Source organism: Phodopus roborovskii, unplaced genomic scaffold (assembly GCF_943737965.1).
Source record: "Phodopus roborovskii unplaced genomic scaffold, PHOROB, whole genome shotgun sequence".
Lineage (NCBI taxonomy): Eukaryota > Metazoa > Chordata > Mammalia > Rodentia > Cricetidae > Phodopus > Phodopus roborovskii.
In genome coordinates, this window is record NW_026126459.1 from 25,307,163 (window position 1) to 25,331,715 (window position 24,553).

At 46.9% G+C, this 24,553-nt stretch overlaps 1 protein-coding gene across 1 annotated transcript; it reads left to right on the top strand.

Annotated features, from left to right (window-relative positions):
- Positions 1 to 306: 306 nt before the first annotated feature.
- On the top strand, positions 307 to 24,325 carry Espl1 (extra spindle pole bodies like 1, separase). The gene is made up of 31 exons (XM_051190016.1): positions 307 to 382; positions 682 to 771; positions 1,290 to 2,345; positions 2,502 to 2,606; positions 2,858 to 2,969; positions 6,059 to 6,195; positions 7,535 to 7,728; positions 8,460 to 8,699; positions 8,874 to 9,018; positions 9,137 to 9,275; positions 9,442 to 9,581; positions 12,117 to 12,251; positions 13,599 to 13,718; positions 14,594 to 14,765; positions 15,300 to 15,428; positions 15,558 to 15,714; positions 16,129 to 16,238; positions 17,262 to 18,250; positions 18,595 to 18,983; positions 19,146 to 19,309; positions 20,423 to 20,636; positions 20,729 to 20,928; positions 21,646 to 21,773; positions 21,901 to 22,023; positions 22,328 to 22,483; positions 22,576 to 22,746; positions 22,870 to 22,974; positions 23,128 to 23,243; positions 23,370 to 23,453; positions 23,601 to 23,765; positions 23,975 to 24,325. The coding sequence occupies exons 2-31, from the start codon at positions 691 to 693 to the stop codon at positions 24,180 to 24,182; spliced, it is 6,384 nt and encodes a 2,127-aa protein (XP_051045973.1). The 5' UTR covers positions 307 to 382; positions 682 to 690; the 3' UTR covers positions 24,183 to 24,325.
- Positions 24,326 to 24,553: the final 228 nt, after the last annotated feature.

Genomic DNA, 24,553 nt, shown 5'->3' on the forward strand with positions numbered 1-24,553 from the left:
ATGCTAGGGGGTGGCCATCCCAAAAAGAAGTGATTCGAGTTGGCTGTAGTTGAAGAACTCATCCCTGACTTGTGGGGAAAGGCTTTTGCGGGTGCTCCAAAGGCCTTCCTGTTCAGAGCGGAACCCCGCCCAGGCAGGTTTCACGTGACAGGCAGTGTGGCAGGTAAACTACAACTCCCAGAGCGTCACGCGGCAGGCTGGCCGGCGTTGCACCTTCTCGCTGATTGGCCATTAGGGATATTTGAAAGGAGGAGCTGGCGCGGAAAACGAAGACGATCTTTTGGATTTTTGGTGGTGGCTCCGACTTCCTAGACCCGTAAAGAACGGTGACTTTGGGTGAAATAAGGCTCGGAGGGTCTCCTGGGAGCGTGTTCAGGACGAGGTGAATGGCGTTCCCATTTCTGACCTCGGGGGGAAACGGGTCGCCTCTGTGGAGCCTCGGGGGTCCTGTGGAGACCTCTGGGGTGGCGTGGTGGGGACAGGAGGACAGGGGTTGGTCTGGAGGAAGAAATAGTGGACGCGTCAGTTTATGACGGAAGCCCAGAGTCTAGGCATAGGATTGTGGTAGGATTCTTTCCCTGCTTCAGTCCCATGAATACTGCTACGACCTTTCATCCCATCTTCCGGCTATTTCCATTACAAATCTTCGCAGCCTTCTACAATCCATTTCCTTCCCTCTAGCCTTTTGCCATGAGGAACTTCAAAGGAGTCAACTTCGCAGCTGTGCTATGCAGCAAGAAGGACGCCCAGGAGCTGCTGTCTGACTTGAAGGTGGAGGAGCTTTCTGACTCAGGGCACATGAAGTTTTCTAAGACCATCTGTCTCCCCCCCCCTTTTTTTTTCTTTTTAAATTTTAATATTTTTCGTTTTCTATACTGGGGATTGAACAGGAACCCATGCATGCAGGAAAGTTCTTCACCACTGAGATATATGTTTTCAGTTTAATTTTTTTTAACTTTGTGGATGTCCTGGATCTCAGAGAGAACCGCCAGCCCTGCCTCCCAAGTGCTGGGATTAAAGGCGTGTGCCGGAATTCTTGGCTTGTTTTCAATTTTTTATTTGAGGTAGTGTCTCACTAAATTGCCCCAGCTGGTCTTGAACACACTCACGCCCAGGAAGGTCTTGAACTTTCCACCCTTTTGCATTAAACACAGGCCTGTGCCACCAAGCCTGATGTGTTTTGCCCTAATTTGGGGAGAGGGGATCCTTGTCTGTGTGACCGATTTTTAGTTCCTTTTCTTTCTCCACCTCCTTTTCTGTTCATCCTGTTTATATCTTTCTCCTCCTAGGAGTTCCTGTCCAGTTCTCAAACTGATTTTCCCAGCAGCCGATCTGATGCTGAAAGAAGACAAACCTGTGATGCCATCCTTAGGGCTTGCAACCAGCAGTTGACTGCCAAGCTCAATTGCCCTGGGCATCTGAGGAGTCTGCTGGACCTGGCAGAGCTGGCCTGTGATGGCTATTTGTTGTCCACCCCACAGCGCCCTCCTCTCTATCTGGAACGAATTCTTTTCATCTTACTTCGGAATGGTTTGGCTCAGGGAAGACCAGAGACTGTTCTGTGCCTTGCCCAGTCTCTCCATGCCTGCTTGGTACAGACCTCTCGAGAGGCTGCCCCTCAGGACTATGAGGCTGTGGCTCGTGGCAGTTTCTCTCTGCTCTGGAAGGGAGCGGAAGCACTGTCTGAGCGGCGAGCTGCATTCTCAACTCGGCTGAAAGCCTTGAGCTTCTTAGTACTCTTGGAGGATGACAGTGTCCCTTGTGAGGTTCCTCACTTCGCTTCTCCAACGGCCTGTCGAGCAGTAGCTGCCTATCAGCTGTTCGACGCTAGTGGATGTGGTCTAGATGAAACAGATGCTGACTTCCTATATGACATGCTCTCTAGGCATGTGATCAGTGTCTTAGTAGGTGAGGGTGGTTGCTCTCCCGGTCCCCTTTCTCCACAGAGGGCCCTCTGCCTCATGGAACTTACCTTGGAACACTGCCGTCGCCTCTGTTGGAGCCACCACCACCACAAGGCTGCCAGCGTAGTGGCAGAGGCTCGTGATCACCTAGAGGACAGCAGTGTAGCTCCCAGCCTCCAGTTATGCCAGTTGGGTGTTGAGCTGCTGGGAGATACAGGAAAAAAAGCAGGGACCGTGGCTCAGCTTCTGATGAAGGCATCGGCGATTCTGAGCACCAGCCTGGAGGAACCGTTGCCCCCACTTCGGCCATTGTATGACAGTTGCCAGTTCCTCCTTTCAGGCCTGGAGAGAGGAATCAAGAGACACTGTGCACTTGATACCATATTGAAGCTCTTTGCTTTTCTGGGAGGGTACTGCTCCCTGGTGCGACAGCTTCGAGATGTGAGTTAAGGCCCTGGAGGTCAGGTGGGGATGTGGCTCTGTGAAGAATTGGAAGTTGTGGGTCCTTGGTGAGCTGCTCTTTGGGCTGTGCCTGGTAAGCATCCTGTTGAGCAGGACCTTGCTGAGTTTCAGACCAGGTGCTCTTTCCTTCTTCAGGTCTGTGAAGTTTCCTCCAAGCAGAAGCAGTCTTTGCTTCAGATGCTCTTCCACGGTCTTCATCTCTTCACTGGGTTGGTTTACGACTTTGCCCAAGGCTGTCAGGTACCATCTGGGAATCAAGAAATGTGTTTGGTTTTTGGGTCTGAGGTTGCTTCTTAGGAGAGCTTTGGGGGCCTGGCTTGGTGGCCCATGCCTTTAATCCTAGCACTCGGGAGGCTGAAGCAGGCAGATCTCTATGAGTTCGAGGCCAGCCTGGTCTACAGATTGCTTTCATTTTGGGCATGGGTGCAAGATGAAAGTCCCAGTGGACCTTGCATGACTCTTCTCACCCTCCAACCTTCTTGTCCCTTTAGGCAGCTGAGCTGGCCCAGCTAGTGGACAGTTGCAGATCTACTGTTGTCTGGATGCTGGAAGCTTTAAAGGGCCTGTCAGGCAGAGAGCTGAGTGACTACCTGGGCTTGACTGGTAAGTGTCTTGCTGCTCAGATGCAGTTTTGGGGGAGGGCTGTCACATGTAGTACTTGCTTTGTACTTCTGACCAGTGGCTGCCTTCGTTTTGAGAACTGTATGAGGAGCAGTCACTCTGGTTAATGCCAGGAGAGACATGATGGGGCTTATGACAGCTGGTTCTGATTTTTGTCTTATATTCTACAGTATGATTTGGTGTTTGCTTTATAAGAACATTGGTGCCTAACATGCGACATTACAGCCTTTATATTTGTTTGTTTGGTTTTTTTTTTTTTTTTTTTTTTTTTTTTTACCAGAGTCATTCTATGTAGTCCAAATTGGGCTCAAACTCGTAGCAGTACTCCTGCCTCAGCCTCCCAAAGTGGTGGGATCACAAGTTATATTTTAATTTTTTGCTTTTTGTTTTTTTGAGACAGGGTTTCTCTACATAGCTCTGGTTGTCCTGAAACTCACTATGTAGACCAGGCTGGTCTTAAACTCCTGCCTCTGCCTCCTGAGTTCTGGGATTAAAGGTGTGCACCACTGGGTAACTTTATTTTTGGTTTGTTGAGTCAGGGGTTTTCTGTATTACTTTGGAGCCTGTCCTGGAATGTACTCTGTAGACTAGGCTGGCCTCAAACTCTCAGAGAACCACCTACCTTTTGCTTCCCAAGTGCTGGGATTAAAGGCGTGGGCCACCAATGCCTGGCTTGGGTTTTTTTGTATGTGTGAATACTTGCATGTATGTATGTGTACTTCATGTGTGCCTGGTGCCCATAGAGGTCAGAAGAGGATTCTGCAGTTACAGCCAGTTGTAAGTTTCCATGTGGATGCTGGGAATCAGACAGGCCCTCTGCAAGAATAGCAAGTGCTCTTAAAACACTGAACCACCTCTCAAACTCTATAACTTAAACTTTTAAGAACCAGATAATGCTGGTACGGTGACATATGCCTTTAACCTAGCACTGTGAGTTCAGCCTGATCTATATGGAGAGATCCAGGCCATCCAGGTATATATAAGACCCCGTTTTTCTTAGGTCAGGAGTTGGTGGCCCACTCCTTTAATCCCAGCACTCAGGCAGAGGCAAGTGGATCTCTGTGAGTTTGAGGGCCAGCCTGGTTTATAGAGCTAGCTCTAAGACATTTAGGGCTGTTTCACAGAGAAACCCTGTCTCAAAAAGAAGAAAAAAAAGTCATATGGTATCAAAAGTCCCTAATCTGTTCTCCACTCAAGTTTCCCTTTGCTGAGGCAATTATTATTCTTTTTTTTCTATATTTAATCTATTTATTTATTTAGTTGAGACTGGGTTTTACTATGTTGACCAGGTTGACCTCAAATTTAGCAGAGATCCACCTGCCTCTGATTCCAGAATGCTGGGATTAAAGACACCACCACACCTGGCTACAATGTATATTTTGAGAAACTGCATTAGATTGAGAATGTAGACCAGTGGTAGAGCATTTGTCTAGCATGTGCAATGCCCTGAGTTTAGCCTTAATACTGTCCCCTCCCCATCAACTCAGAATAACTTACTGACATTCATTCAACCAAACTGCCAAGCAGCCAGCGGCAGTAGTACACGCCTTTAATCCTGTCACTCCGGAGGGAGAGGCAGGTGAATCTCTTGAGTTGAGATCAACCTGGTCTACAGAGTGAGTTCCAGGACTGTTTCACAGAGAAACTCTGTCTGGGGAGAAAAAAATAAAAACAAAAACCTGCTAAGCAATATATATATATCCTTGTCCCTGGAACCATGCTCTTGTTTGGGGGAAAAGGTAACTGAATAAATGGATTATTAACATGTTAAAAAAGAGAGAAGAGGGCTGGAGAAATGGCAGAAGAGCACTGACTGGTTTTCCAGAAGACCTGGCTTCAATTCCCAGCATCCACAGGGCAGCTCACAACTGTCTGTAACTCCAGGATCTGACATCCTCACAGTGACACCCACCCATGCAGGCAAAATACCAATGCACACAAAATAAAAATGAATAAACTGAGTTCAATTCCCAGCAACCACATGGTGGCTCACAGCCATCTATAATGAGATCTGGTGCCATCTTCTGGCATGCATGTGTACATGCAGGCAGAATATTGTACATAAAGTTTAAAAAAAGTGAGAAGAGGTGGGCTGGAGAGATGATTCAACAGTTAAGGACACTGACTGCTCTTCCAGAGCACCTGGGTTCAAATCCCAGCACCCATATGGCAGCTAACAAGCTAACAACCATCTGTACCTTCAGCTCCAAAGGATCTGACTCATTCTTCTGACCTCCATGGGTACCTGGCATACACCCGGTACACATGCAAGCAAGCAAAACATTCATACACGTAACAATTAAAATTGTGGAGGCAGAGGTGGGCAGATCTCCTTGAGTTCGAGGCCAGCCTGGTCTATAAAGTGAGTTCCAAGACAGGCTCCAAAGCTACACAGAGAAACCCTGTCTCAAAAAAAACAAACAAAACAGATTTTTAAAAAAAGTTTTATTTCTTTATTTATTTAATGAGTGCCCTATCTACATATAAGCATTTATGCCAGAAGAGGGCTTCCATCCCATTATAGATGGTTGTGAGCCACCATGTGGTTGCTGGGACTTAAACTCAGGACCTTTGGAAGAGCAGCCAGTGCTCTTAACCTCTGAGCCATCTCTCCAGCCTAAGTCATTTTTAAAAAATAAAAGAAAAATCCAGGAAGGGTAAGGAGTACAAGTACCATTTTAAATTAGGTGTTTAAGGTCTGTCTCGTGGGTGTGTGACTTGAACAAGACTTGGAAGGTGTTAGCCATGATGCTGCCTAGAAATAAAGATCTCTGGTACAGCAAACAACTAGTGCCAAAAATGTTGAAGGCTGGAGAGGGTCTGATATGTTCAAGGAATGCTAAGGAAGGTAATATGGCCTTAGTGGCATGAGGGAAGGAGGCAGAATAGGTCAAGATTCAGCCCTCCACAGGGACAGTGGGCAGCAGCTGATGTGGAGCCCAAGGAGAGACTTGTCCTCCCTTGTGTTCCCTGATGGTCTGATTTGATAGTGTTCTCTTCCAGAAGCTGATGAGTTGACTCCAGGGACATGGAGCCATTATAACGGTCAGTTGTCCCTTCTTTCCCTGCAGCCTCTTACAGCAGCAACTTGGCCTATAGCTTCTTCAGTCACGGGCTCTATGAGGAGGCCTGTGCCATCTTGGAGCCAGTCTGTCAGCACTTGGGCTTGGCAAAGTCAGGTGCTTGTCCCGAGGTGCCTCCTGAGAAGGTAGGAGGCAGAAGGTCATGTTGGTGGTGGCCTTGAGTACTGTGAAAGGGCCACCCTGCAGAACCCCAGGGTGAGCACCAGTGCTCAGGGAGTGTTTCCCTAACCCCCTTGCTTGTGCTGTTTCTTCCTGCCTGCCTTCCTGTCTTCCTTCCCTTCCTCTTTTTTTTTTTTTTTTTCTTTTTTTTCTTTCTTTTTTTTTTTTTTTTATACAAGATCTAATTGTGTAGCTCCAGCTGGCCTGGAATTTTCTATGTTGGCCAGGTGGACCTCAAACTCAGAAGAGCTCCACACCTGCCTCAACCTCACAAGTGCTAGGATTAAAGGCGTGTGCACCCACACCTGGCAGTCTTTTTCTTTGAAATGGCTGGCTTTCACTTGGGGCTTCTTCCTAAGCCAGTTCCAATCCTAGCTTCACATGAGAATCACCTGAGAGAACTTCAGAAAAGTTCTCTTCTAATGCTTTCCTCAAGTTAATTACATCCGATTCTTGAGCTCAGACATCTACATATTTTATTTTAAAAGAACCCCCCCCACACACACACACCCTTGGTGGTAGTCCTTTGAAAACCAGAGTAAAAACCAATGTCTTAAGCAATAATGAGTTGGAAGGATGGGTTGGCTGGATTGGCAAGTGACAATGGGTAGTTCAGGGCATTGAGTTATATCTCAAATGAGGGCATGAGTAGCTGAAGGATATAAGTGGAGCCATGACATCAGGTTGGCATTTGTATTGCCTTGCCGCCACTGTATGAGCCTTGATAGTGGAGCAACTATGGTAGCCTGGGCAGAAAAGGATAGGTAGGAAAGAAGTGGATGGTGCAAGAAATCAAGGCTTGCTGGGTGGTAGTGGTGCACCCCTTTAATCCCAGCACTGGGGAGGCAAAGGCAGGTGGATCTCTGTGCATTCGAGGCCAGTCTAGTCTACAAGAGCTAGGTCCAGGACAGCATCCAAAGCCACAGAGAAACCCTGTCTCAAAAAAAAAAAAAACCCCACAAAAAAACAAGAAACAAAACAAAAAGAAATCAAGGCTTAATATGAAGTTTAACCAGCTAGGAGGAAGGTAGAAAGAAGGAAGCTCTTAAAAGTAAGAGTGGCCCTGCATTTCTGTCAGGACCAGACAGTGACCTGTGCTGAGGAAAGGCCATAGGAGGTGGGGCAGGTCCTTAACTTTGTGAATATTGACCATGAGGGGCCCCTGAAGAGAAGACCCGGATGCTTAGTTGTCTGGTGTGCAGAGAAGCAGGGGGACTGCCTGCTATCCTCCCATGTGGTGATTGTGTGCTCTGCTGTGTGTATACTCATTGGTTCCATGCTCCCAACTCTAACCTGTCTGGTCAGCTGCATAGGTGCTTCCGGCTGCATGTGGAGAGTTTAAAGAAACTGGGTAAACAGGCCCAGGGCTGCGAGATGGTGACCTTATGGCTGACAGCTCTGCAACCTTACAGCTTTGAACACATGGCTGAGCCAGTCACTTTCTGGGTTCGGGTCAAAATGGATGCAACTAAGGCAGGAGACAAGGAGCTACAGCTGAAGTGAGTAGAAGAGGAGAGTTAAATTATTTGCCCATGGATTGGGCATATCTCTATATAGTGCTGGAACTTGCTATGTAGGCCAGGCTAGCCTTGCCTTCCTAGTGCTGAGGTTAAAGGCATGTGCTACCATGCCCAGCCTTCTTGATTCTTAGTTTTGAGAAAGTTACACACTTTTGAGAAAGTACACACTCAGTTACACATTGAGTGCTTACTGCATGCCAGGTATAGGGACCATAGTGGTAAGAAGCAGTGTTTTTGTTTGGTTTGGTTTATGCTCTACTTGGAGAAATACAACAGTGTTTTTGTATGTATATTTCACAAAGACAAACTATGACCAGATTAAAGAAGGACTTTAGGTGGGTCCCTTTTTTGGAGAAGTGATGTATGTATGTTAGCCTTGAAGATGTAGAATCCATCATAAATGCCTTGGGATAGAAAACTCAGAATAGGAAAACACTGGGGTGGAAACAAGCTTGGGAATGGGAAGTGGCTTGAGAAAGTCAGCATGGAGGATGGAGATAGGAAAGGGCTTGACATGCCCAATGAGACAGTCTCTAGGTGGTCAGAAGCCAGGCAATACAGGGTTTTACAACTCCTGGGTACAGGTTTGGATGTGATCCCTCAAGCAGCATCCTAAGTTAGAGGAGCTGTGCCAACCTAAGGCTGAGGCTCAGTAGCAAGGATGCAAAGACTCTTCAAGTTCTTGACCCAGGTGCTGATCTGCCCTTCAGGACTTTGCGAGACAGCTTAAGTTGCTGGGACCCAGAGACACAGGTCCTGCTGCTGAGGGAGGAGCTGCGGGCCTACAAGGCGGTACGGGCTGACACTGGTCAGGAACGCTTCAATGTCATCTGTGATCTGCTGGAGCTCAGCCCTGAAGAGACAGCAGCTGGAGCCTGGGCACGAGCTACCCACCTGGTAGAACTGGCTCAGGTGCTGTGCTACCACAACTTTGCCCAGCAGACCGACTGGTGAGGAGGAATGACTAGGGAGGCCTTTTTTGCTCCTTGCCTTAATATTACTGTTATGGGGGTTGGTTTCCTGCTCTGTTCCTGAACACTCCTTTCATTTTATGGTCATTGGAACTGAAATGTATCCAGCTGTCTGTAGTGGGCCCCACTTAAGTGCATCTGTCTCTACTACAGCTCTGCCTTGGATGCTATCCAGGAAGCCCTACAACTTCTGGAGTCTGTGAAGCCTGAGGCACAGGAGCAGGATTGCCTTCTGGACGATAAAGCACAAGCCTTGTTATGGCTCTACATCTGTACCTTGGAGGCCAAAATGCAGGAAGTAAGTGGAACTGAGCCTGTGCTACTGGGCATGAATCAATAGTTTTTGTCCTGGGCTGCTTCCACTGAGCTGGTACCAGTACTGGTTTTTGTATTAGTCTCTCTTCTCTCCCAATCAGGGTATTGAGCGGGATCGGAGAGCCCAGGCCCCTACTAACATGGAGGAATTTGAAGTCAATGACCTAAACTATGAAGATAAACTCCAGGAAGATCGTTTTCTATACAGTAACATTGCCTTCAACCTGGCTGCTGATGCGGGTGAGTGAGGGCAGTAAACAGTGTAGATGATAACATAGATACCACTAGTGTGAAAGAGGCTGGGCTTGTGCTGGGGATGTGGGAGAGAATGAGGAGGTGGCTGGCACAAACGCCAAGTTCTTTCCCTATGGCCAAGTAGAGAAAATGGTCACCTTCTGATTTACAGCTCAGTCCAAATGCCTGGACCAAGCCCTGGCCCTATGGAAGGAGGTGCTTACAAAGGAGTCAGCCCCAGCTGTGCGGTGTTTCCAGCAGACTGCAGCTTCCCTGCAAATCTTGGCTGCCCTCTACCAATTGGTGTCAAAGGTAAAAGGACAACTGATGGAGTCTATGCCACTGGGTTAAAGCAGAAACTGAGCTCCCTCCCTTCGAGCTGTGTACCTGCTGAGAAGCCATGCAACCTAAATGTTAAGAAAATAAGCTCTGCTAGGTGTGATGCCACACACTTCCCATACTAGCACTTGGGAGGATTGAGGCAGGAGGATTATGAGTTAGAGGCCAGCTTGCATTATATGGTAATATCCTCCTTTAAAAAAAAAAAAAAAAAGGACAAGCCGGGCCATGGCAGAGCAAACCTTTGATCCCAGGACTTGGAAGGCAGAGGCAGTCAGATCTCTGAATTTGAGATCAGTCTGGTCTACAAGAGCAAGTTCCAGGACAGGCTCTAAAGCCACAGAGAAACCCTGTCTCAAAAAATCAAAACAAAACAAAGGGCAAAGTCTAGCAATGCAAAGTCCAGTGCCACTAAAAGGTTTGGAAACAATAATTTCACCTTAGGGCATTGTCAATGTTCAGCACATGATGCATGGAAAATGTTTTGGGTAAATGGAAAACTTAAGCATTATCTTATAGAATTACTACTACATGTGGCTTCGGTTCAATTCCCAACACCCCCATGACAGCTCACAGCTGTAGCTCCAGATCCAGGTGATCTGATGCCGCCTTATGGCCTCTGTGGACATTGTAGGCTTGTGGTGCACATTTAGGCAAACAGAATCTCACACACATTCTCTCTCTCTCTCTTCCTCTCTCTCTCTCTCACACACACACAATTAAAAAAAGTCTTAAGAGAGAGTGCTGTTCATTCAGAAGACCCAGGTTCAGTTCCCAGTACCCACATGGCAGCTCACACCTGTCTATATAACTCCAGTTCTAGGGGATTCTTCACGCATGCAAACAAAACACCAATACACATATAATAAAAAACAATTTAAAAAAGAGAGATCTCATTGTGGAACCTAGGCCAGGGTTAAACCTTCAATCCCCTGCTTCTGCCTTTGGGTTATAGGCCTATGTGACCATATGAGGCCCAATTCTACACACTTTGAAAAACTATTTATTCAAAGTGTTTGGATGTGAGTGTGGCAGTTAGAATAACTTGTGGGAGTCACTTCTCTCCTTCCATGTGGGTCCTGCTATCTGACTTAGGTTATGAAACTTGGTGACAAGAACCTTTATCTGCTGAGCTATCTCGCCAGCCTGACAACTTTGTTTTTATGTATGACCTTAAGGGGCTTCACAGACTGATGCTCTTCCTTTGACTCACCCCATGTTCACAACCATAAAAGGAAAGCCAAAGTGGGTATTGTTGTTCTTTTGTGCTAGTTCCTAACAGGTGTGGTGGCATACACTTGCAACCCCAGCTACTAGGGAAGCTCAGGCAAGAATCGAAAGCTTTACTCCAGCCTTAAAATTATAATGATGTTCTGTTTCCAAAACTAAGAAAAGGCTGGGGAAGTAGTTCGGTACAGAGCACTTGCTGAGTATGTTCAGGGTCTGGGTTAAACCTCCAGTTAACCACCAAAAAAATAAAATACGGTTTTAAAACTCATACTTTGTTATTGTGAACTTTTAGGGCATATTTCCAGCACTGGGGTGGGGGGTCAAAATGCTGTCTCAGATCTAGGTTTGAGCCTTGGCTCTTCCACTTGAACACTTACAGGAGCTTATCTTTCTGAATCTTAGTTTCCTGCTCTATACAATAGAGATTAGAATTACTATGCAAATTAAATGAGCATGGAAGCCTTTTGGCACAGTCCTTGGTATACAGTAAGCACCCATGTACTAGTGGTGTTGGGGATCATGTCCAGGAACTTTGCATTCTAGGCAAATAGTCTAGTAACTGAACTACATTTCCTATTTATTTAGTTGTTATTTTTCTATTTATATATTTACTTATTTTTGAGGCAGATTTTCACTGTGAGGATCTTGCTTGCTTAGAACTCCAATGTAGATCAAGCTGAGATTAAGTGTGTCACCACCATTATTATTTTCTAATAGTTTTTTTTTTTTTAATAGGGTCTGTCTATGTAGTCCAGACTGTCCTCTAACTCACAATTGTAATCCTATCTTAACTTCCACAGTGCAGGGATTGTAGGTCCGTCACTGTGGCTGCACTTTGAAACAGCAGGGCCTGTGGTCTTAGCATAGAGGAGGTAGACCATGGTGGATAGGAGTTCAAGGCCAGTTTTTCTTTTCTTTTGAGACAAGGTTTCTCGTGTATAGCCCTGGCTATCCTGGAACTCACTCTGTAGAGCAGGCTAGCCTTATCAGAGATCTGCCTCAGCCTCCTGAGTCCTGAGATCAAAGGTGTGTGCCTACTTTCTCACCCCCAGACCAGTTTGGATAACAGCCAAGTTTGAGGCCAGTCTGGGTCACGAGACCCTGTCCCAAAACAGACAAGGACGAGAGAGGGCAGGTTGGTTTATAGATCTCCTGAGCATGGTTGATGGATTCTGAGTGTGTGTGAACACCCCGAGGTCTAACATTTCAGAGGCCTGGGGGGTTGGAGATACAGGCTATCACAGGAGCAGAGTCAACATTCTGCTCTGGGATGACTAGCCCCTGCAGGCTCTGGAGACTCTCCTGCTCCTTCAGACTGTATCTAAGAGACTACAGGACCATGCAAAGGCAGTCAGTGCCTCCTGCCAGCTTACCCAGCAACTCTTGAGCCTTGGCTGTCCCAGCTATGCCCAGGTAAGTGCTGGCTTGTTGAGTCTGGGGCTCATGGGGGCAAGTGGCTTTAAAGGTTCATTTCTCCTTGAGAAGATGGGGTAGTAAAGAGGCCGCTTTCTACCCAACATTTGACTATATATAGCATGGGAACTCTAGAGGCTTCTTTCCTGCCTATTACAAGAACTGTCACTCAGGTCTGCAGATCTGCCCCATTTCCCACGACTTAGTTGATGGAGCTGCCGTACTTCTAATTGGCTTTTTCAGTTTCTCCACTCATCCCATCTGTCCCTCTCCCCTTTTTTTCTGTTCTTTTCTTTCTTTTTTTTTTTTTTCTTTGAGACAAGGTTTCTCTGTGTAGCTTTGGCTGTCCTGGAACTCTGCAGATCAGAATCTGCACAGCCTCTGCTGGTATCAAGGGCCATCCCCATCTTCCTACCCCCCCTTTTTTCTTGGCAGTTGAACCCAGGGCCCGAGGCACACTAGATAAGTGCTTTGCCACTACACTAAAACCCAGTTTCCCCTTTTTGATTTCATCTTCTGGTTTCTGCCAGTTGGCATGGGATCTGATCATCTGTTTCCCTCCCAAAATACTCCCATGGCTTCTCATAACCCAAATGATACTATCCTGACTTTGTACCACAACTTTTTTCCAAAAAATCGCTGTTTCATTTCCTTTATATTTTATGTATGAGTATTCTGCATGTATACCTACATCCCAGAAGAGGGCATCAGATCGTATTATTGGTGATTATGAACTACTGTGTGGGTACTGGGAATTGAATTCAGAACCTCTGGAAAAGCAACCAGTGTCTTATCTGATGACCCATTGCTCCACTCTCCAGCCCCCTTCTTCCTTCCTTCCTTCCTTTCTTCCTTCCTTCCTTCCTTCTTTCCTTTCTTCCTTCCTTTCTTTCTTTCTTTTTCCTGAGACAGGGTTTCCCTGTGTAGCTTTGGAGCCTGTCCTGGAACTAGCTCTTGTAGACTTGGCTGGTCTCCAACTCACAGAGATCTGCCTGCCTCTGCCTCCCATATGCTGGTATTAAAGGCATGAGCCACCACTGCTCAACTCTTTTTTTCATTCTTAAAGGCAGAGAAGGCAGAGATTTGAACTGCAGACAGACCCTCGAGGGCATCTTAAGCTTTTCTCTGTTTTTTTTTGTTTTTCCAAGGTGACTGAGGTTATTCATCTATTGCTCTTTAGGCAGGTGTGAGCATGAGAGAAAGAGAGAGTTAACTGAAAGTGTTCTAAGGATCAAATGTGTAGCTTTTTGTAGCTTGTAATATTCAATGCCTTGCTTGCAAATGCTTTATTCTATTTTAATGTGAAGAGCCTATAACTAGCATTCTGCTGGCATCCTGTCTAATTAGTTATACCTGGAAGAGGCAGAATCAAGCCTGAAGAGTCTGGACCAAGCAACTGATACATACCAGCTCCTTTCCCTGACCTGTGCTCTGTTTCGAAGTCAACTCTGCTGGGCTTACCAGAAGGTAATTGCCACTGCCCATGTTATTTATGGACAGGAACTCAGTCAAACCCAGAGCTTGCCTGTATAACTAGTGTGGTGAACTGGTTTGCTCTAGGGATCCACTGCCTTTCCTTTCTAGTGCTAGAATTATGAATGCGTTGCTGTAGCCGTCTAGTATTTGCATGTGTTCTGGCCCTATGAATTTTGGTCTTCAAGCTTGATTTGATGTTTGCATGTCAGAATCTGTACATTTGTCATCTCCCCAGCCCAAGCTACACCCTAGTTCTTCTTACTTTCCTAATTCTCAAAGGCCCTGAACCTTGTGAAATTTTGGGATTTTCATGTTACTTGTCTGGCTTCTGAGATTTTCCTGCATCTAGACAGAATGTTCAGGACCCTGAAAAGCAGTCGAGATTTCCTCAATGGTAGTAGACATTAATTTCTTTCTTTGCCCATTTCTGCAGTGGAAAGATACATTAAGGGCTTTAAGAACTGGGGAAGACAGCAAGACTTTCTTAAAAAGAAAGAGGAAAACAGTGGTTTGGGTATGAGGAAGCACAGGAGCCCTGATCTAGAAAATCTAGTAGGTGCCAAAACATCTCAATTTCTGTCCAAATTAGCTGTGTCTTGATCATCTCTTATTCTGCTCAAGCTCCAGTTTTTCTGTTTTTTTTTTTTTTTTTTTTTTTCTTTCTCTCTTGGGGGGGGGTGTTGTTTTTTTGTTTTTTGTTTTGTTGTTTGGAGACAAGGTTTCTCTATGTTGCCCTAGCTTTATAGATCAGGTTTGTCGAAAATCACAGAGATTTGTCTGCCTCTGTCTCCCAAGTGCTGGGATTAAAGGTGTGTGCCACCATTCGGCTATATATGACTCTTCTCTGGTTTTTTTGCCTTTCCTAGGTGACGGAGGGTGTTTCTCTATTGCTTTCTGTCCTTCGGAATCCTGCCCTCCAGAAGACATCCAAGGCTTGGTACTTGCTACGTGTCCAGGCCCTGCAAATCCTGGCTTTCTACCTTAGCCTCTCATCGAACATTCTCTCAAGTGTCCTTCGTGAGCAGCTCTGGGATCAAGGTGAAAGAGGGAGCTCTTAGCCTTTTTGGACAGTGTTCATGGTTTGTCTGCTGTCTGTCTGTTCTTTGCAGCCATCTGCTCATGCTGTCCAGCATGTGAAACATCCTATCTAGAACCTACCTGTGCCTGTGGTAGCAAATGGGTTTCACTTCACTTGTTGCATCTAATCACTTAACCAGTAACTGCTTGGAATATTAAACTAAAAGGAATTCTAAGATACCCCTCTTTCCCCCAGGGGACTTCAGGGAAGGAATTCTGTGATTGATTAGCTCTGTTTGCCTAAGGTGCAGAAGGAAAAGAGTGTCTTGTGCTTGGGGTTTTTTCCCCCTAATCAATTAATTTGTGGTTTGTTACACAGACAGGGCTTTTCTGTGTAACAGCTCTGGCTGTCTGAAACTCGATTTGTAGGCCAGTCTAGCTTCAGATTCACAGAGGTCCTCCAGCCTGTGCCTCCCAAGGGCTTGTGTTTACTATCTTAATTGAAGGTGTTAGGTGTGCTGCTGCAATCGTCTTTTTCTGCCTCATTCACTACAGGCTGGCAGACCCCTGAGACAGCACTCATAGATGCCCACAAGCTCCTCAGAAGCATCATCATCCTTCTTATGGGTGGTGATGTGCTTTCAATTCAGAAAGCAGCTGTGGAGTCACCCTTTCTAGACTACGGTGAGTGAAGAGGAGTGTGGGACCCTGGATGATTGATTGAACATACTAGATAGGATGGATTGGGTGCTTTGTCTCCAGAGTAGCTATCTGTGGCCTGTATTAAAGTCTTGTCTCTTTCATTTACTACAGGTGAAAATCTAGTGCAAAAGTGGCAGGTTCTCACAGAGGTGTTGAGCTGCTCAGAGAAGCTGGTTGGCCGCCTGGGCCGTCTGGGGAATGTGAGTGAAGCCAAGGCCTTTTGCTTGGAGGCACTGAAACTTACAACCAAGCTGCAGATGCCTCACCAGTAAGTGAGAGGAAGGACTCCAGCTCCTGCCATGTGCTTTTGAGTGTGTATTCCCCAATGATTGTCCAAGTTCCGTACTATACCTACAGAGATTGGTAGGAGAAGGCATCCTATGGCTAAGTAGGAAACGCCTAGTTAATTTGGGTTAGAAGCTGACAGGCCTGATAAATCTGTACAGGACACTTCACATACTGTCTTTCTGTAAGTTCCTATGCCCATGGGAGCTTGGTAAGCAATGCAGTTGGGAAATATAGCTGAAGGGTGATTTGGGGTGAGACTATACAGAGGGTTCCCTCAGAGAGGCCATAAGTCAGCTTGAGGACTCAGGCAAAGATGGCAAGGGCTGGGCTTGGGAAAGAATGAGGAGAGTCTCCAGGCAAACAGCCTTCTGTTAACTGGTTCTCTTCTCACAAGGTGTGCCCTGTTCCTTGTACTGAAGAGTGAGCTGGAGCTGGCCCGAGGTGACATTGACCTCTGTCAGTCAGACTTACAGCAGGTTCTGTTCCTGCTTGAGTCTTCCACAGGTGAGCTGCCAGGTCCCTCCCAAGCTTGATGGGGAGGATCTGTATTGCAACATGTACTTATATATAAAGGTTTGGCTACATTCTGAATCAGACAGGTGTCTGGTACCAAGTGACATTGACTTCAGGCAGAACATTAGTGTTCCTCTTGCAGAGAGAATTTGCATAAGCCCAACTCTTCCTGGCTGTTTTTCAGTACTGCTGAATACCTTTGGCTTATTTTATTTGTTAAGCTGCTTGTTTGTTTGTTTGTTTGTTTAAAGAGAAGGTCTTACTGTATATAGTCCTGGCTGTCCTGAACTCACTATGTAAGTCAAGCAAATCAGGCTGGCTTTAAACTCAAGGAGGTATGTTTGTTTCCTCAGTACTAAAACTAAAGGTGTGTGCTGGTACACCCTGCTACATTTTAGTGTTTTGTTTTCTTTTTCTTTTTTTTAAAGGACTAGATTGGTGGCACATGCCTTTAATTTCACCACTCTGGAGGCAGATCTCTGAGTTCCAGGCTAGCCAAAGCCATGTAATGTGACCCTGTCTCAAAAACCAACCAAACAAAATAATTACTTTATGGCTGACTGTATAGCTTAATGGATAAAGATGTTTTACATCAAGGCTGATAGTTTGAATTCAATCCCTGGGACCCACATAGTGGGATGAGAAATGATTCCTAAAAGTTGTCCTCAAACTTTAACATGCATGTGTGACTATTTGGGGTCTGGAGATTAAAGGTGTATGTCACAATGCCCAGCTTGTCTAATATTTTTACCTCTGTTATCTCCTGTGCACCTCCCCTATCAAGTGAGAACACAGATCTTTTGAGTTACAAAAGTGGTGTGTAGAGTGCACTGTTAAGTCTTGTTGAGTGAAAATACTAGGATTTTTTTTTTCTGAAGAGGATTTCCCTAATTTTTTGTGTGTTACACAAATGTTGTGAGTAACTTTTAAGTAAATGGCATGTACAGTGCGTTGAACCCTATGGCAGACTTCTTGAGACTTAGTTTTGTAATTTTTGATCTTCTCTCTCCCTAGAGTTTAGTAGCATGACCCAGCACCCAGACTCTGTGAAGAAGGTCCGTATGCAGAAAGGGAAGCAGCAGACTCAAGTCCCCTGTTCCCCACAGCTACCAGAGGAGGAACCCTTCCTGAGAGGCCCTGCCCTGGAGCTGGTAGCCACTGTGCTCAAGGAACCTGGCCCTGTCCAACCCTCTACAAACTCCTCCCCAGTCCTGAAAACCAAGCCCCCTCCCAACCCTGGCTTCCTGTCCCATTCACCCGCCTGTGACTGCTTGCTGTGTGCTAGCCCTGTCCTCTCAGCAGTCTGTCTACGCTGGGTGTTGGTCACTGCAGGCTCGAAGCTGGCCATGGGGCATAAAGCCCAAGGTCTGGATCTACTACAAGCTGTGCTGAAAGGTTGCCCTGCAACCACCAAGCGCTTCACACAAAATCTTCAAGCTTCGTTGAAACACAGTGCACCCCCCTCTTCTGTCCCAAGCCTCTTTGATGAACTTATGGCTCAAGTATACACACACTTGGCAATGGAGTGCCTGAACCAGACATCTGAAAAGAATTTGGGAAAGGTCCTAGCATCAGGGCTGAAGTTTGTGGCAACACGGATACAATACTTGGAGTTCTGGCGAGCCAACCTGCTCTTGGTTCAGGCTCTTGCAAAGCTGGCCAGCTTCAGCTGCTGTACTTCTGAACTTTTTGCAAGCACCTGGGGCTGGCAGCCACCATTGGTAAAAAGTCCCACAGTCTTAGAGCCCACTAAGATTCGGAGACAAAAATGCTCTGGACAAAGGTGCCAGCAGATAGCTTCTGCTCCCCCACCCCTCCATAATATCTCTCAGAAAGGTCTGGAAGAGGATGGGACACCCTGTACCCCTAAGCCCTCAGGCCGGGCTAGGCAGGCTGGCCCTCGTGTCCCTTTTACCATATTTGAAGAAGTCCATTCTACAAAGAGCAAGCCTGAGGTTCCCTTGGCCCCCAGGGTACATAGGAGAGTCCAGACTCGCCTTAAGGTAAGTTGGAATTGAGGTTAGGTGATAGTGGCATGAAGATGGGTGTCCACAGAGTATGGTCCTTGTAGAGTAGCTCCCCATAGCCAAGTGGAGTGTTGATCTGTCTGTCCTGCCCATGCATCTTCATTAGCTCTGTTCCTTCCCTTGTCATCCTTCCTATCTACTCTTTCCTCCTCCTTCCAAACTGAGTTACCATGGGGTTTGAGAGTGGCAAGTACAATGAGGGAGGTCAGTTCTGAAGTCATCAGAGAGACACCTGTTGATACCTCCATAGTGCCACCTACTGTTGAAAGGTATTGCTGAGAGTTTCTTGACTCTTATTTTGCCCATTCCCTCTGTGGAAGGTGAACTTCAGTGATGACAGTGACCTGGAAGACCTGGTCTCAACTGAAGCACAACTTGTAGAGGAACCTAAGAGACGAGGGACTGCTGGCCGGGGCCGAGGCCGAGGCCGGGGCCGGGGCCAAACCAGGAAGGGCCCAAACTTGAAGACAGATGCAGTAGCTGCTGGAGATAGTGACCCTGCACACACCAGTTTCAGTGGTAGGGGTCGTCGGGCCAAGAAGGTGACATCAAGACATTGTGAAGAAGAGGGTCCCAAGACAGCCCTCTGTGTCTGCGCCAGCCTGGGACCTGAGATCATGAGAACTATTCCTGAAGAGGAGCTAATGGACAACCAGCTGGAAATGAGCTTTGAAATTCTCAGGGGTTCTGATGGGGAAGACTCAGCCTCAGATAGGACGGCAGGTAGGCATGTGTTGTATATTATGTATTGGGTGTCCCTGGGACTCCGGTAAGAAAAGGCCTTTGCTAGCTCTGGGAATGTAGTATAGAAGGGGAAGGAAGGGGCTAGGAAAGGAGGAGGGAGCATCATGAAAAGTCATATTCTCTCCCTAGCTGAGAAGGCATCAGCTGCAGGCCCTCACCTACCCATAGGAGAATGTGAGGTGTTGAGACGGGACTCCTGCAAGGCAGAACTGCCTGTCCTGTACCCTGACAAGGAGGCCAATAGTGACCCTGGTCCTTGGCTTCCACCTCTCCCAGTCCCTGTACCCATTGGTGAGTATACCAACCACTGAAGTTGGGTTACCTGGGGAGGTTTGAGCCCACAGGTCTCTTGATATCTGTCCTTTTTGGGAGATAAACTTTCAAAAAATGTTTTCTTGAGACATTGTCTATATAGTCCAGGCCGGCTTTTATGATTATAGGTGTGCACCATCCTACTCAGTTTTGTATGAATGCAAGTGTGTGTGTGTTTTCATGTATGTGTGGGTATATTTGTGTTGTGTCAATTGTGTATTCATGCATATGTGTTTTTGTGTGTGGAGGACAAAGACTGACAACTGATCTCTTCCTTAGTTGCTTTCTCCATCTTAGTTTTTTGACCTGGAGGTCACTGAATAGTTCAACTGACTGCAAGTCCCAGGAGTCCACTTGTCTCTGCCTCCTCAGCACTGGGATTGCAGGTTCATGCCATTGTCTGGCTAGCTCTTTAAATGGTTACTGAGTGTCCAAACGAAGCTTCCATAAGAGACACTTTTAACAAGTGAACCATCTCCCCAGCTTGTCTTTTTTTTCCCCCAGACAGGGTCTCACTGTGTACACCTTGAATGTACTCTGTAGACCAGGTTGTCTTCAAACTCAACAGAGATCTGCTTGCCTTTGCTTTCCAAGTACTGGGATTTAAAGGCTCTTTTTTATTTTATTTATTTATTTTTTTTAAATGTAGCCAAGGATAACTCTTACCAAATACTAGGAGTACAATCATACACCAGCATACCACCATGCCAGGCTTTCTCTCTCTTTCTCTGCCCCCGCCCCCAAGCTGACCTAGAACTTGGGAATACTGAGCCTCTGTCTCTATAAAGTTCTGATATTATAGATGATACACATCTTCCCAGTCTATGGCTCTAGCTTCCTGGGTCTAGCAGTCTCTGAACCTGGTTGAAATCTGCATTTTGTGCAAGAGACTTAATCTCTCTGAGCTTTTGTTTCCTTCATTGTAAATTGGGGCTTTAGGGGGATAGGGTGGAATGATGTCTGTTAAGAGTCAATTCTCTTGGCACATTCCCTTGCTCTTCTCTATGGGAGGTGAGATAGGGATAACTTAAAAGGTCCCATTAATTAAGAAATAGGGGTTCATGTTCAGCAATAATGTTGACTTGTTTCTAGATCTTTCTACCTTGGATTCCATCTCGGATTCTTTGAGCATTGCTTTCCATGGTGTCAGCCACTGCCCTCCAAGTGGGCTCTATGCCCACCTCTGCCGCTTCTTGGCTTTGTGTCTGGGTCACCGGGACCCCTATGCCACCGCATTCCTTGTTGCTGAGTCTGTTTCCATCACTTGTCGTCACCAGCTGCTCACCCATCTGCACCGACAGCTCAGGTGAATGCTATCGAGGGTATACTGGGCAAACTGCTGGGCAAGTGTCCTGACTTGTGTGGAGACGGGCTCATTCCTGTTTGTATTGCCTACAGCAAGGCCCAGAAGCACCAAAGGTCACCTGAATTAGCAGAGCATCTACAAGGACTGAACCTGAAAGAGAGGCCTGGAGGTGCCCCCCTGGGGCATCTGGCCCGCATCCAGAACCTCTTCTCCTTCAGAGCTTTGGGATCTGGCTACTTCCCCCAGGCAGAGAAGAACAGTTTCCAGGAGCACCTGGCTCTGATACCCAGTGGTATGATGTCTGCTTCCGGCTGGGTCTCTGGTCCTCTTACATAGCTAATTGAACTCAGTAGATGAGCTTAAGCGATTGGTTAGTTTACCTAGATTTTGCTCCTTATATTTTATCTTTTATTCTTTCCCTCTGAGATAGGGCCTTACTATGTAACCCAGGCCTCAAGCTCAAACTCCTCCTTCCTCAGCCTTCTTTCTGGGTGCTGATATTTTTAGGCATGCATCACCACACCCTGTTTGTCATGCCCTATGATTCATATTAACTTTTTTTTTTTCTCCTCACATCAGACTTATTCTGAAATTCACAATTTTTCTTCAGGTGTGTGTTGAGATGTCTGGAGTCTTCTGACATTAAAATGAAACATGCTAAGCCAGGCGGTGGTGGCAGAGGCAGATGAATCTGAGTTCCAGGACAGCCAGGGCTATATAGAGAAACTGTCTCAAAGAAGGAAGGAAGAAAGGAAGGAAGGAGGGAGAGAATGATAGATGCTAATATGATATGAGCCCTTACTCTGAATGCAGCCTTTGTTAATTGCTGTGAGGGATAGAAAGAAGTACCAGCTGCCTGTTGCCAGGAGCTGTAATGGCAAGAGAGCTCACTTGAACTTTATTGACCAGAGAAGACTTCCTGGAGTTGTCTTGAGGGACTCTGTAGAAGGCAAGTCTGCAAGTACCTCTTGTGTTTGCTGACTCTGGGTGTGTCTTCTGCATATGTTAGGGGTGATTGTCTGTGTGTTGGCCCTGGCCACCCTCCAGCCTGGAACCTTGAGCAATACTCTTCTGCTGACCCGACTGGAAAAGGACAACCCTCCAGTTACTGTGAAGATTCCCACTGCCCAAAACAAGGTAGGGTTCCTGTACCAAGGACTAGATTTTGCCGTATATGGACCTTGATGCCTGAATTCTGTCCCTAAGGGATGGAAAGGTGACAGCCACTAGGTAAGCAAATCTCATAACTCTTCATCTCCCATAGCTCCCACTAAGCTCCATGCTGAAAGAGTTTGATGCCATCCAGAAGGACCAGAAAGAAAACAGCAGCTGTACTGAGAAACGAGCGTGGTGGACAGGGAGGCTAGCATTGGATCAAAGGATGCAGGTGTGTGCTCCAAGGGCAGGGAGAAAAGCAAGAGGGGAGGGGGCAGGATCTTGACAGGGTTTCTCTGTGTAGCCTTGGTTTCCTGGAAATCAATCTGTAGACCAGGTTGGCCTCAAACTCACAGAAATTTGCCTATCTCTGCCTCATGAGCTCTGGGATTAAAGGTGTACACCACCACCACCCAACTATGTCTTTAATTTTTAAGTGTGAGAAAATGAAATGACATAGACTTTCTAAGAGTGATAGAAATTCCTCATTTTTAAATATGTTTCCTATCTAACTGAAAGCTTGGCCCCTGCCCTAGGAACTCATCACCTCCCTAGAGGAGCATGTGCTGGGCTGCTGGCGGGGGCTGCTGCTGCCATCCAGTGCAGACCCTGGCCCTGCCCAGGAGGCCTCTCGCTTACAAGAGTTGCTGCAGGAATGTGGCTGGGAATATCCTGACTCCACTCTCCTAAAAGTGAGTTCAGGAAATGGAAGGGGAAGTGTGATAATGGTTTTTTTTCTATCAGCCAGGGGCACCCACACCCACTAATCATTATTCTCCTGTAGGTCATTCTTAGTGGTGCTAAAACCCTCACCAGCCAGGATGTTCAGGCCTTGGCATATGGGCTGTGCCCAGCCCAGCCAGAACGTGCCCAAATGCTCCTGAGTGAGGCGGTAGAACGGGTACGGAGCCAGGTGGCCCCTCGAAGTCAGCATCTTGTATTGGTCCTAGACAAGGTAAAGAGCTGGGGCACTGAGCAGTGTCTAGAGGGTAGTGAGCATGAGCTCATCTCTGAGCCCTTCAGACATCTGCATTTATGTGCTGGGGCAGCAAGTAACCTTGGAGTGCTTTTTCTCTAGGACCTGCAGAAGCTGCCGTGGGAAAGCATGTCCAGCCTCCGAGCACTGCCTGTCACCCGGCTGCCCTCTTTCCACTTCCTCCTCAGCTACTCCATCACTAAAGAGGTGGGAAAATGGGATATAGGGCCTGGGGATGCTCGATCCCTGGGAAGATAGGAGTAGCTGAATGATGGGTCAATTTTGGAATGGCTTTGATTATGCTGGCGGCTGGGCATCCTGGACAGACTAAGACCCTAATTGATAGTGCTTACCCCTCAGGCTGGGGCCTCATCGGTGCTGAACCAAGGTGTGGATCCACGGAATACCTTCTATATCCTAAACCCTCACAGTAACCTGTCAAGCACAGAGGAGAGATTTCGAGCCAGTTTTAGCAGGTCTGGAAACGAAGGCATAAAGTAGGGTGGGGAAGGTAGAGACACCATGCAGGGTCAATGCTTGTGCTCCTGCTCGAGTCAGTTGTTGCATCTCATTTCTGTCTGCTGTTCCCCTTTTCCTTGTAGTGAAGCTGGCTGGAAAGGAGTGATTGGGGAAGTGCCAAGCCTTCAGCAGGTGCAGGCTGCCCTGACAGAGCATGACTTATATATGTGAGTGTTTGGGTCAGGGAAGTAGGGTGAGGGGCATTCTGGAGGAAGATATCACTATGGGATGATTGGACGTTTTAGGGCCTCTGGAGACAAGTAGGGGCCTAGGAATGATAACTCAGTAATTATTTCTCACTTCCTCTGCCTTAGCTATGCAGGGCACGGAGCTGGTGCCCGCTTCCTGGATGGGCAGGCTGTCATGCGGCTGAGCTGCCGGGCAGTGGCCCTGCTGTTTGGCTGTAGCAGTGCAGCCCTTGCTGTGCATGGAAACCTGGAGGGAGCTGGTATCGTGCTCAAGTACATCATGGCTGGCTGGTGAGGCCAAGGAATGAGACTTGCCCTAGGGCATTAAAACTCCTCCTGTCCCCATCCCCAGGTTCTTCCTGTCTTGGGCCCTCCTAGAACTATAAGCCAAGGGAGCTCCTCATTGCTTCAAGCTTCTTTACATATCTATCACCATTAATGTTTTCCAATATTTATGTTATAGACCCTTACTTTGTATTTCTTCCGTTCTTTCTTCCCAGCCCCTTGTTTCTAGGTAATCTCTGGGATGTGACTGACCGTGACATTGACCGCTATACAGAGGCTTTGCTGCAGGGCTGGCTAGGAGCAGGCCCAGGGGCCCCCCTTCTCTACTATGTCAGCCAGGCCCGCCAGGCTCCTCGACTCAAGTATCTTATTGGTGCTGCACCTGTAGCCTATGGCTTACCTGTCTCTCTACAAACACCCTGACACAGCCTTATGTATGGTAGAAACTATGTGTCTACCTATAAACTTAGTTTTAACTATTTAGAATTTTTAAAGTGATTTTTCCTGGTGTTTTGTATGAAGTGTTTCCTTTTAATGTGACCTTAATAAAAGATATACCAAGCCTCGTTTTGTCTACAGACCTGACCGCTCCTCTCCTCACTCCTGCTGTGTGGATATAAGCAGATGGGAGAGAGCTTTGAGGAGGCTTTGGGAAGAAAGGCAAAGCCAAAAGACAAAGTTGGGTGATAAAAATTTCTTTATGGTTTATTAAAATGCAAAATCCTATGTACAAATATTAAAAAACAAAAGGGGAACCTGAGCCAAGACTCAAGCCACCGCTAGCCCCCACTGGC